The sequence below is a fragment of the Balaenoptera ricei genome, chromosome 3 (assembly GCF_028023285.1).
Source record: "Balaenoptera ricei isolate mBalRic1 chromosome 3, mBalRic1.hap2, whole genome shotgun sequence".
NCBI classification, from domain to species: Eukaryota; Metazoa; Chordata; class Mammalia; order Artiodactyla; family Balaenopteridae; genus Balaenoptera; species Balaenoptera ricei.
Window position 1 is genome coordinate 28,823,364 of NC_082641.1, and position 13,755 is coordinate 28,837,118.

The following is a 13,755-nucleotide window of genomic DNA, read 5'->3' on the forward strand; positions in this document are numbered from 1 at the left end:
AAATGGATACAAAAGATATGGCATATATATATATATACACACACACACACACACACACACACACACACAAAAGAATACTACTTAGCATTAAAAAAGAATATAATGTTGCCATTTGAGACACTAATGGACCTTGAGGATATTATGCTCAGTGAAATAAGCCAGACAGATAAAGGCAAATACTGTATGATTTCACTTATATGTGAAATCTAAATGACACAACAACTGAAAAAATAGACATAAAACTGAATTCATAGATCTACTGAACAGATCGGTGGTTGCCGGATGGGAGGAGACTTGTGGGGTCGGGCAAAATGGGTGAAGGGGATCTAGAGCTGTAAACTTCTCATTACAAAATAAATATGTCATAGGGACGTAATGTACACTATGGTTACTACAGTTAATAATACTCTATTGCAAATTTAAATGTTGCTCTCATTATAAGAAAAACAATCTTTAACATTTTATGGTGACAAATGTTAACTAAACATTGTGGTGATAATTTTCACTTTATACAAATATTGAATCATTATGTTGTACACCTGAGTGGAATGTCATATATCAATTATACCTCGATTAAAAAAAAATTTGCATAAGGTGGTGCCATACTCTATCTAGTGTCTTGGTGAGGTGATAAAAGAGAAACAGACATGTGAAGTGCATAATCACTAAAAGTCCTATCTTTTAGGAAGCCTATTTGCTCTAAAATACTGGGGGTGGAGGTGGGAGTGAGGGGGGATTATAGATGAAACAAAACTGGCCATAATTTGTAATTATTGAAGTATTGGGTAATGGGAGTTTATTATATTATTTTCTTTAGTGTACATTTGAAAATTTCTGTGATGAAAAGTTAAAAATAAATAAAGGCTTGTTTTGTCAACATAAAAAAAATGTGGGGCAAAACCACATGCCTAGGAATCAATGAAGCACAATATTTGTGATCACTTCTTACTTCTGGTTGACATCGGGCCTGCAATCAGAGGACAGGCCAAGTTCTCGCTCTGCCACTCACCAGCAGTGGGACCTTGGGCTCATCACCTAACTTCTTCGCTTCTTCAAGTATAAAATGGAGATAATATCAGTTCTGTCTACCTTACACGGCTGTTTGGAGGAGCTAATGAAACAATGAGAGTGAGACGGCTTTGCAAACTATGGTGCCAAATAAATGTACACGTTTAAAGGAAGAGGATTCCAAGTCTATAAGGCCTCTGAAGGCAGGTTCTAGGTGTGATTCACCTCTGTATCCTCCACCAGGTCTAGCTGCATCATTCATACAGTAGATGTAAAGATGACCATTTGTTGTTCCTATGGCTGCCTTGCATCTGAACGTCTTTACCACATTTGGGGAGTTCCTTATCATGAGTCTTGGGAACAGAGCCCACCTCCCAGGAGAGAAGATGCAAGTGCAGGAAGCATGTCGCTCACCAGTCTAGCAGCTCTGGAGCACCCCGTACACTCATGCTTCATTCATCAGAGGCACTGCCTAGACTTTGAATCCAGAAGCAGTGATACCAAGAAGCAGGGATTATGGTAGCGGCCCCGAGACAAAGGAGGAGCTGGGGCTCGCAAGCAGCACCCAGCATCCAGACGCAATGGATGAGCATCACAAGGTGAAGTGTCTAGGACACGGCAGAGGCAGTGGCAGCAAAGGCAGCCATATTCTGACCTTTGTTCCTCCTGCAAAGCATCCACACTTGGCTCTCAGCTCTCCCGGCATTTCTTCGAGCGATCCAGGATCCCTTTAATAAATTCTTCTTCTGGGCTTCCCTGGTGGCACAGTGGTTAAGAATCCGCCTGCCAATGCAGGGGACACGGGTTCAAGCCCTGGTCTGGGAAGATCCCACAGGCCGTGGAGCAACTAAGCCCATGCGCCACAACTACTGAGCCTGCACTCTAGAGCCCATGAGCCACAACTACTGAGCCTGTGTGCCACAACTACTGAGGCCCGCACACCTAGAGCCCATGCTCCGCAACAAGAGAAGCCACCGCAATGAGAAGCCCGCGCGCTGCAACAAAGAGTAGCCCCCGCTCGCCACAACTAGAGAAAGCCCGCATGCGGTAACGAAGACCCAACTCAGCCAAAAATAAATAAATTAATTAAATAAATTTTAAAGAATAAAAATAAAATAAATTCTTCTGCTAAAATCTAAAATAGTAATAATAATAATAATAATATTGTCATATCTTTGTATGGTGACAGATGGTAACTAGACTTACCAGTGATCATTTTGAAATGTATAGAAATATTAAATCACTATGTTGTGTACCTGGAACTAACAGAGTGTTGTAGGTCAATTATACTTCAATAAAAGAAAGAAAGAGGGAAATATGAGACAGAGCACAGTTTTCACTCTTAGGTACTAACCAATAGTCTCAATTTTTAAGAGACTATTAAAAGTCCAGACCCTTGTTTCTGACTGCAGCAACTAAGAGCAACAGAGCACAAAGCAACATGAACAAACCTTAAAAACAATGCTCAGTGAAAAATAAGACACAAAACAAGTTAATACAGAGCCATTTACATTCATGGAAATTACACGCGGAAACAATAACACAGAGTTTGCCAGAACATACATGAACAAAAAAATACACATGGAACCCATTAAAATGGTTTTCTATGTGGAGGAATGGGAGTGGAGAATGGGGACCAAAATGTATAAATAAACAAAACAAGAAAGGTGTTTTGCACAAATTAATAATGCTAATGTACCACGCACTAGGAGTCAAATTGACTCAGGCCTCTGTACTGCCTGCTCCCCAAGGAATATCTGGACCTGGTTGGTATCAGAGCTTCACTGCCCTTCAGAGTTCAGACCTCAGGGGGGAATGGGCAGGCTGGCTGAGGTTGGATGTAGTCAGCTTCTCTAGTATTTCCCTCATGTTGTTCTTTTCTTCTATGACTTACAGTGATGTCTCTGGCTCTTCCAGGGTTGGAGCAGTGGGGAGCAGTAAGGGGCAGAAAAAGTCTTATTCAACTGAATACAGCCATTATCCTGCAATGGTACCCCCTGTATGTGGTCCTGTCCTGATGCTGACTCCTCTCAAGAGAAGCTTTTATGACCCTTATAGCAGGGGTCCCCAACCCCCGGGCCACGGACCGGTGCTGGTCCGCGGCCCGTTAGGAACCAGGCCGCAAAGCAGGAGGTGAGCAGGGGGGCCAGCGAGCAAAGGTTCATTGCCCGCTCCCCATCATTCCCCATTGCTCGCATTAACTCCTGAACTATCCCCCCTGAACTATCCCCCCCATCACTCGCATTACAGCTTGAACAAACACCCCCCAACCCGTCCATGGAAACATCGTCTTCCACGAAACCGGTTGCTGGTGCCAAAAAGGTTGGGGACCGCTGCCTTATAGGACCTGTCTCTGAAGATACATCTCAAAGAATTAAACATGATTTAAATATAAAATGAAAGACTAACTTGCCTAAACCCCAGCACCTACTGCCCAAAGAATAAAAGAGCAAATACATATACAGCTTTTGACCCAGTTACTTTTGATCTAATGTGCTTTTAAGAGAGCCAGCATAAGCTGGCTGTATTCATATAATAATTATAGTAACCATTTAATGAACACTTGCTACAATACTCCTCATTTAATACACACAACGACTCTGTGACACAGATTCAGTTACTATCCCCATTTCATAGAAAAAGAAACAGAATGTAAGAGAGGTCACAGAGCCAACATGCAATGTTACTTGGATTAAAATCTTGTGCTTCCTATTTCAAAATCATGTTCTTGGCCACTGCATTTTGTGTACATAAGCAGTTGCACTTGGCAGCGGGGATAGCAGAGGAGAGGTAATAGCACTGCCCCTGGGGATGATGATCTGACAAGAAAAGAACTGCATGACTTCTTTAAGAGGCCTCAAGTCACTCAGCAATAAATAGAGAAAATAACTGCCTCTTTATCGGGTGAAGTAATGGGAGATAAGACCAGTTTCACCACTTGATTTTACTGCAAAGGAAGCGGCTAAGCCACATCTGCCAATAGGTGTGGATGGAAACAGGAGGCCACTTACAGAGTGTGGCTTCCGTGGGTGGCCCAGCTGCACCTGCCTCATCTACACAATGAGCATAACAATAATAGTATTCCCCTCCTAGGGCGGTTGTGAGAATTCAATGTATTAATATATGTAATAGATTTGGAACAGTGCTTGACAGATAACACTCACTCTCTAAACACTAGCTACTTACTCTTGGTATTAAAGATAAAAAATTGGGGGAGTTCCCTAGCGGTCCAGGGGTTAGGACTCTGCACTCTCACTGTCGAGGGTTCAATCCCTGGTCGGGGAACTAAGATTCCCGCAAGCCGCGAGGTGCAGCCAAAAATATATATAAATCAAGATAGAAACTTGGCTACTAGGGAACTCTGTGGCCTTAAATACATGTAAGCTCCAGGCGATGGGGAGAGGCTTGCACTCATCTTGGCTTTCTCTCAGTAGGTGTTTAGTTTGGAAGATTAGCTAGCTATCATCCTGGCCAATAGAAAGCAGAGCTCAGAGGGGATATGACAGGGATGGAGAAATAAGATGTCAGGAAATAATAATAACTCCTAAATTTTACCATTTCTATGGTCAAGCATGGCATTTAGAGTATACCAACTTGGTCTTGGTCATCCTCACAATTATCTGGGATATTATTAACCAGTGTCCCTTGTCTTAGCCTTCATCCCCACCTCTGTAAAAAGACAATAAAGAGGAGTGAGGATTCCTGCTGCGGCAATCTGACCCCAGAGCCCACCCTCCTAACCTCTGCTCTCACTACTTCTCAAGGGTCAACCACTGAGAGCCAGACATCAAGGTAGGGTGTCAACAAGGCTGGGGCCGTTGTGGCTCACAGGTTCAGTAGTTGTGGGTCGTGGGCTCAGTAGTTGTGGCTCGCAGGCTCTAGAGCGCAGGCTCAGTATTTGTGGTGCACAGGCTTAGTTGCTCCGCGGCATGTGGGATCTTCCCGGACCAGGGCTCGAACCCATGTCCCCTGCATTGGCAGGCGGATTCTTAACCAGTGCGCCACCAGGGAAGCCCTGTGAAGGCTCTTCTTACATTAAGATCTGAAATCATTTCCTCCTTGCAGAAGTTATTTTTTGCAAATGGCATAAATACATGATTATGACATTGGTCTTGAAACGCACTGCAGTGCTCCCTCGGTTCCGTCCAAGTCCGCGCAGCCTGGAGCATGTCTCTAACATGGGGTGAAGTGCCGGCCCTCTCAACTTCATGGAGCTGTCAGCAGCAAAAGAGATCATGGAAGTGACTGGTGACTTGTAAGCAGTACAGGGCAAAACGAACCTGAGGGGATATCGTCAGCTATAGAGGAGAGGCCATGTGTTGTGTGCAAGATTAATACTTCCTATTGTTCTGATACTTGGTTGGGAGCCTTGTGGAGGTCATCACACAACTGTGTATGTCACCACTGAGCAATGTGGAAGGAATAGTGGGCAGAGATTGCCCAATCTACCTGTTTCTAGTCCCAGAAAGGATTGGATTTATTTCCATGGTCCTTCCTATATCTAAAATCCCGACTCTGCCTGCCCCTTAGAACTAGAAGGAACCTTAATAGTCATGGAGGTTCTGAGTTGGCCTCCTACTGCAGAACCCTGTGTGACTCCCTTGATGCCGTTGCTGGAACGGCAGTTAGTAGGTGCTCAGTAAATGCATGTTGACTGACGGACCAGTTGGGCCTCTCATTCCTCATCTGCAAAAATAAGGAGGATGGCAGACATGACATCTGAAGTAATTTGAAAGTTTAAATGGTCAGAATTTGGATGCAATTCAAAAATGTTATCAGAGTGGAAATGGAATTCTAGGGAGATTGCTTAATTATGAAGCAGCAAGCAGGTCATGCGGAGGCAAAGCTCTGGTCATCCTATTGCCTGGAAGCCTTAAGGATTTCCTTCTCAATGCAAATCAAAACTACAATGAGGTACAACCTCACGCTGGTCAGAATGGCCATCATTAAAAAGTGTACAAGTAACAAATCCTGGAGAGGGTGTGGAGAAAAAGGGAACCCTCCTACACTGTTGGTGGGAATGTAAATTGGTGCAGCCACTATGGAAAACAGTATGGAAGTTCCTCAAAAAACTAAAAATAGAGTTGCCATATGATCCAGCAATGCCACTCTTGGACATATATCCAGATGAAACTCTAATTTGAAAAGATACATGCACCCCTATATTCATAGCAGCACTATTCACAATAGCCAAGACATGGAAACAACCTAAATGTCCATCAACAGTTGAATAGATAAAGAAGATGTGTTATATATATACAATGGAATATTACTTAGCCATCAAAAAGAATGAAATAATGCCATTTGCAGCAATATGGATGGATCTAGAGATTATCACACTAAGTGATAAGTAAGTCAGAAAGACAAGTAAGTCAGAAAGACAAAGACAAGTACCATATGATATTACTTATATGTGGCATCTAAAATATGACACAAATGAACTTATCTACAAAACAGACACAGACTCACAGCCATAGAGCATAGACTTGTTGTTGCCAAAGGGTTGGGGGAGGGATGGGTTGGGAGTTTGGGATTACCAGATGCAAACTCTTATGTAGAGAATGGATAAACAACAAGGTCCTACTGTATAGCACAGGGAACTGTATTCAGTATCCTGCCATAAACCATAATGGAAAAGAATATGAAAAAGAATGTATATATATGTATAACTGAATGAGCTTGCTGTACAGCAGAAATTAACACAACATTGCAAATCAACTATACTTCAATAAAATTAAATTAAAAAAAAAAGAATTTCCTTCTCTAACTAGCTTGCCCTCATTCTCATTCTCATTCTCTCACTTCTCTTGCTCTCTCTCTCTTAGTTCCACATGGAAATCTGCTCAGAAATTTCTCTTTTGCACCAAATGGGGATTACTTGTAAATCCACTGGTGAGTTGATTGAGAACAAATATTTTGGTGAAAAGACTTTTAAAAATCTGAATTTTTTTCTGGTTTAATTTTATTTATTTATTTATTTGAAGTTATTACAAAATAATGGCTATATTTCCCTGTGCTGTACAATACGCTCTTGTAGCTTATTTATTTTATACATAGTAATTTGTATCTCTTAGCCCGCTACCCTTATCTTAACCCTACCCCTTCTCTCCCCCACTGGTAACCACTAGTCCATTCTCTATAATTGTGAGTCTATTTCTGTTTTGTTATGTTCATTCGTTTTATTTTTTAGATCCCACATACAAGTGATATCATATAATATCTGTCTTTCTCTGACTTATTTCACTAAGCATAATACCCTCTAGGTCCATCCACATTGTTGCAAATGGCAGAATTTCATTCTTTTTTATGGCTGAGTAGTATTCCATTGTGTATATATACCACATCTTTATCCATTCACCTGTTGGTGGACACTTAGGTTGCTTCCATACCTTGGCTGTTGTAAATAGTGCTGCTATGAACACTGGTGTGCATGTATCTTTTTGAATTAGTGTTTTCATTTTCTTCCAATATTTTCCCAGCAGCGGAATTCCTGGATCATATGGTAGTTCTATTTTTAGCTTTTTGAGGAACCTCCATACTGTTTTCCATAGTAGCTGTTCAAATTTACATTACCATTAACAGTGTACAAAGGTTCCCTTTTCTCCACATCCTCACCAACATTTATTACTTGTTGACTTTTTGATGATAGCCATTCTGAAAGGTGTGAGGTGATATCTCATCGTGGTTTTGATCTGCATTTCTCTGATGATTATTGATGTTGAGCATCTTTTCATGTTGCCCATCTATATACCTTCTTTGGAAAAATGTATATTCAGGTCTTCCGCCCATTTTTTGATTGGGTTGTTTGGGTTTTTTGATATTGAGTTTTGTTTTTTGTTTTTTTTTAATTTTTTATTTATGTATTTATTTATTTATTTATGGCTGTGTTGGGTCTTCGTTTCTGTGCGAGGGCTTTCTCTAGTTGCAGCAAGTGGGGGTCACTCTTCATCGCGGTGCACGGGCCTCTCACTATCGTGGCCTCTCTTGTTGCGGAGCACAGGCTCCAGACGCGCAGGCTCAGCAATTGTGGCTCACGGGCCTAGTCGCTCCGCGGCATGTGGGATCTTCCCAGACCAGGGCTCGAACCCGTGTCCCCTGCACTGGCAGGCAGATTCTCAACAACTGCGCCACCAGGGAAGCCCCTGATATTGAGTTTTATACATATATATATGTTTATATATATATATTTTTTTTGGGGGGGGGATCTTAACCCCTTATTGGTTATATCATTTAGAAATATTTTCTCCCATTCAGTCGGTTGTCTTTTCATTTTGTTGATGGTTTCCTTTGCTGTGCAAAAGCTTTTAAGTTTAATCAGGTCCCATTTATTTACTTCTGCTTTTGTTTCTTTTGCCTTAGGAGACAGATCCAAAAAAATATTTCTACGTCTTATGTCAAAGAGTGTTCTGCCTATGTTCTCTTCTAGGATTTCAGTGGTTTCAGGTCTTACATTTAGGTCTTTAATTAAAATCTGAAAATTTTTTTGGAAATTATTTTTTAAATCTATATATCTGTGCATCACTAAAAAGCTCAGAGTACTGTACAGCTATTTTTCGGTATCAACTCCTCTCAGCCCATAACCCTAAAGGTGACCAGGAAAGACAACCATCTCTCACTTTCTAGAGAGGAGAAGGCAAGTCCCAGTGGTGTCTGTTCCACACTAAGCTGAATTCGCTTACAAAGATGTGGAGCAAGCAGAGCTGAAAACCAACCCAGGAGAATGTGTGTCTTTGAACCAAATCATCTCCAAATGCCCTGGGAAGTGCTTGCAGGCTTTGTTTGTGCTGCCAGCAAAAGAGAGACTTTTCACAAAAGGGCTGTTTTTCAAAGAACAACAAACGCTATTTTAAACTTGGGGGTGGGAGATCGTATCTGGACCGTTTACACAAGCGAGTGCTGGCTGACTGACATCTCACCCCAGTGTTTGCCCGTTCCGGCTTCCCAGGAAAGCAAAGGGACCTGCTTCTGATGGCTCTGGAAGTGAGCAACAAATGAGGTCTCCAGCAGTATTTGAACTTTGCAACGTAGGCAGAAACCCTCAACAAGGTCAGGCTGGTGATGTTTGCCACCCAAGTGGTCTTGGGCATTAAAGGGGGTCAGGAAGCTATGGAAGCTTCCCGAGACTTGAGCGCTGTCAGCAGACACAGGACTTAATGGATGCTAACCCCATGCTGTCTGTGTGTTTGTGTGTGTGTTGTCCCTATTATTGTTCTAGGACAATGCTGCTTGATTGTAAGAAGCCAACCTCTGGAGTCTGGCTACCTGGGTTTAAAACCTCACTCCACCATAGCTAAGCCCATAAACTTCCCAAGCTTCAGCTTCTATGGGTGTAAAGCAGGCATGGTAACAGTGGTCCCTGCACCCCAGGCAACTGTTGTCAGTGGTCAAGAGGCTGACACACCAGAGCGCCTTAGCGGTCCTGGCACATGGGACACGGTCCAGCCACGCAGGTCATTGCTGCTGCCATGACTGCTTCCCCTCAGAAGTCCAACGAACTCCCCACCAAACAGGACAGTGTGTCTGACCCTTGCAAGTCCAATATAAAAAACAGAGGCAACAATACTATCCTGCTCAGGGTGTTAGGCTTTAAAAATATATAATAATAACAAATTTTCCATCACAACTCCTCCAGTGCTTTCTATAGCATGAAATTCTGAAAGAGAAGCAGCCAGCTGTGACCAGCAAGACAGGACAGGGAAAGGTGCGCCCCTATGGTAGGAAATTTTCTCTAAAAGGTCTGTTACTTTTACAGCACAGCCCTAAATCTTTCCAGGAAAACACAGTCAAGCTCACTCAGCAGGGGGGTGGAATCACATTTCCCCTTACCTCACCAGAAGTTTCAAACTAACTAAAAACATGGCAGCGACTGCCAGTGGCCGGTTGGAACTTTTTTTTAAAAAATCATTTTCCGTTTTCAGAATCTGAAAAATAGGGATTGAAACAGTGCAGCATTCAGAAGAGACAAAAGAGACAGTTGGGGGGTGGTTCCTAGCTACCTCTAGAGTCTTCACTGCAGCATCCTTAGTGTAAAAGAGATGTGGATCCTCGCCTTTCGGTAAAAAGTAAGGAATCTACACCTTAAGCACTGAAATGCAAGATGCTCCCAGCCCAGATTTCCTCGCAACTCAGCCAAACGGCTTTGCGGAGTTCAGCCGAGTGGGGGAAGGGAAAAGAGAGCAACCAACTTTGCACGCGTCTTACCCCTGAGGTTTTCAAAGGAAATAAAGAAAAGCCACTAACCTTGCCTCCTGTCCGGGAAGAGCACAGGGCCCGGCTGAGGTTGTCTCCCATAGCAAAGGGCCCCCAAGTTCAGGAGCTGAGCCACCACGGAGAGCTTTGCAAGCCAGCTCCTCTGTGCACATGGCATGATTCAGTTGTTGCGGAGAGAAAAGTCAACAAGCTTTAGCTCAAGAAATCAAGTCCTCGCCTGTGGCCGAGCAAGAAGATGCAGGGGTGCATGGTCCCGGAGTGGGGAGGGGGAAGCTGCAAGGTTGCCCACGATCTCCCTTTGCTCTTTTAAGCAGAAAGGGGCTAGTTACCTTTCCGTCCCCTCCCTCCTCCCGAAAGCGGAGTGATTCAGCTGACAGCGTCTGCTTTCCGTGGGGTGCGGAATGGGTCAGAGCGGGAGGGCGCAGCCCACCCCCGATCCCCACCCCTCTGCCTTGGGCGCCAGGCCTCCTCGCAGACAGCTCCGCGCATCTTGCTCCGGGACTCCCACCCCCGCGCTCCGCCGGCCCCGCCCAGAGCCCGGCCAAGCCGGCCAAATAGGGGAGCCCCGGGGAGAGTCACCCTGGGCGGGACTCCGAGTGAGAGGCGCCCCCAGGCCAGCCCTTCATACAGGCGGAAAATGTTGAGCTCAGGAATGGGGCAGAGAGGACCCCATTCCCTGACCCTCCTCAGCTCAGTGCTGCCCCCTTTCCAGCCTTTCCCAGTTCCCGAACTTTTCCTACTATTGCTCTACCAAGACTCCTCAGCAGGTCTCTGCGATTCTCTTCCAGGCCCGGCTAGGGCTTCCATTTGAGAAAGTAACATGCAATTTTTCTCTTTGCCAAGTCACACAAAGGGAAATGGTCTGTTCAGATGCTAGTTCAACCCTGGACAAGTCCCTTCATCTGTACCATGAGGCTATGCATAGGACCAAACAACCGTGAGCCACTCTGAGTCTGCAGGTCTCTCTAGTGCTTTTCTAATTTCCTAAGCCTACCTCCACTCACCCAGAAGGAAACCAGGAGAGCAGAGGAAGTAAGTCAGCCCAAGAAGGTGTCAAGGTATTTCTCCAGTTCACCTGCACAGGCTGCCCTTGGAAGGGGAAACCATTCAGAGGCTCAAGCTTCACATCAATGAGCGAATGCTGCAAACTAGGCTGCTTGCCAGGCGTCCTGAGAATTTCCTGGGATGATCCAACCAAGGTTTTCACCTCTGGGCTGAAACAGGCCTCCTTATTCCATCCAGGAGGAATTTGGCCCCATATTGGTTCTCCATGGCTTCCAGCCAACCATATGTGCTCAGTGAGAGGAGGACGGCAGGGTACCAACTCATCCAACCTTGCCCAGGGCCAGTGCAACCAAGTCAAACAGTGATCCAAGGGCAAGGTGGTACTCACAAGCCTGGGGCGGGTAGTTTGATGGACTTCAGATACATACACACCACGACATTTCAAGGGGTAGGTATAAGACTCCTGTTATTGCCATTACAAATTCCCAAAAGTTTGGTGACTCAAAACAACACAAATTTAGTATCTTACAGTTCTGGTGGTCAGAAGTCTGAGATGGGTCTCACTAGGCTAAATCAAGGCATTAGCCCAGCTGCATTCCTTTCTGGAGGCTCTTTCCTTGCCTCTTCCAGGTTCTAGACGCTGCTCACATTCCTTGGCTCATGGCCCTCTTCCGCCATTTTCAAAGTCAGTAAGGGCCAGTTGGGTCTCTTAAGTCGCATCATCCTGACACTATCTCTTTTTCTTCCCTTTTTCATTTATAAGGACCCTTGTGATTATGTTAGATCCACCCAGATTATCCAGCTTAATCTTTTTATCTTATAGTCAGTTGATTAGCAACCTTAATTCCATCTGCAACCTTATCCTCTTTGTCATACATTACAGGTTATGTTGTGCTGTCATAGGCCAGTCATAGAACTGCTCTGAGCCTTTTGTCCTGTTACATAAATATTAGGCAAGAAGAGCATAGCTTGAGTCCAAAGGAAATACAGAGAAGACAGGCATGTCGAGTGAAATGTCATGAAGACCCAACAGAAGGGCAGTTGCAAAGGCACTGAAGAACCACTTTGGGCTAGAACTCTTTGTTTCTTTCCCTTTTCTCCTCTTCCCCTCCCCCTTGCCCTTCTCCTCCTCCTCTTCTTCCTCCTTCTGGTTCTTCTTTTTTTTTTTTTAATTGGAGTATAGTTGCTTTACAATGTTGTGTTAGTTTCTGCTGTACAATGAAGTGAATCAGTTCTTCTTCTTCTCCTTTTAACAGCAAGCAGGGTCTCACCTAAAGGGTGAGAAAGGGAGTTTTCTACTGGCATTTAGTGAGTAAAGGCCAGAGATACTGCTAAACAGCCTACAATGCATAGCATTTCTCTCCACAGCAAAGAATATGCCAATAGTGCCGAGGTTCAGATACCTTTTTCTAGATACATATATGCTAGTCAGAGCTAGGCTTCTGATACTCAGTTCTTTTACACTTTTTGCCATTGAAAGGACATTCTTTTTTTTTCTTAATTGAAGTCTAGTTGATTTACAATGTTGTGTTTGTTTCAAGTGTACAGCAGAGTGATTCAGTTATACATATATATATATATCTATTCTTTTTCAGGGTCTTTTCTCTGCTTTTTTTTTCCCAAGTACTGTGGAAGAGACTCACATAAGTGCACCTGCTGGTGCAACTACCAATTCATGTCTCCAATTTCAGCAAGTTTTCAACATGGCTCAGCACATATATGCATCCTGCTATTATTCCAAGACTGAGTTCCTCTTACTCTCTCCAGAATTTATAAAATTTCTCCAAAGCCTGGTGTTACCTCGGGGTAGAGGGAAGAATTAATCCTCCTCAACTTTTCCTCTGCTCAATGGGAAAAGGAAACAAATCCTTTTGGTGACCAAGGTTGGTAGCAATAAAAAAGCCAACTGCCTTTCCTGATATGTCCTCTATAGAGAGCACAGCTTTGAAGCAGTGCATAGTCTCCAAAATATCCCATGGCTGATGCAAATATGCTACCATTGAAGAAAAACTACAAACACATGTAAAATCCAACTGTTAAATAAGAGGTAGGAACAGCAAACATTTACCACATGCTGACTATTTACTGGGCATTGCCCTGTATCTGCATTACTTTATTTAATCTTCACAAAAACCTATTAATTAGGCAGGTAATATTATTATCTTTGGTTTGCAGATGAGAAAACAGACACTGAAAGGTTAATAACTGCCTAGGATCACATCACTGTGAAGCGGAAAGCTAGGATGAAGCAGTGAAGGTCAGAGAAATGAAAAGACTTAGCCGAGACACTAGGTAGAATCAAATATAGATCTGTCTTACTTACTTGTAATGTCTTCATCCACAAAGAGTGAAGGGACTAAGAATACCAACATATAGACATTATCATAGTGTCTCAGGTAGTGGTTTAGTTCTTATGGTAAAGTGTTTTCCATGTAAAAAAACAAATTGAGACAAAATATCTAAAATGCTTCACAAAGAGTTTCCTCTGTTACATAGGCAAATAAGGCATAAAAAATTCATACTTTCCTTAAA

General features: G+C 43.5%; 1 protein-coding gene across 2 annotated transcripts in view; it reads right to left on the reverse strand.

Moving 5' to 3' along the window:
• ADAMTS12 (ADAM metallopeptidase with thrombospondin type 1 motif 12) overlaps window positions 1-10,594 on the reverse strand; it is a 387,476-nt gene extending 376,882 nt beyond the window's left edge. For both annotated transcript variants that reach the window (XM_059916187.1, XM_059916186.1), the window contains exon 1: window positions 10,249-10,594. In XM_059916187.1, coding sequence (XP_059772170.1) covers window positions 10,249-10,375 — 127 coding nt within the window. In that variant the 5' untranslated portion in view covers window positions 10,376-10,594. The remainder of the gene's footprint in view (window positions 1-10,248) is intronic.
• Between the last annotated feature and the right edge of the window lie 3,161 nt (window positions 10,595-13,755).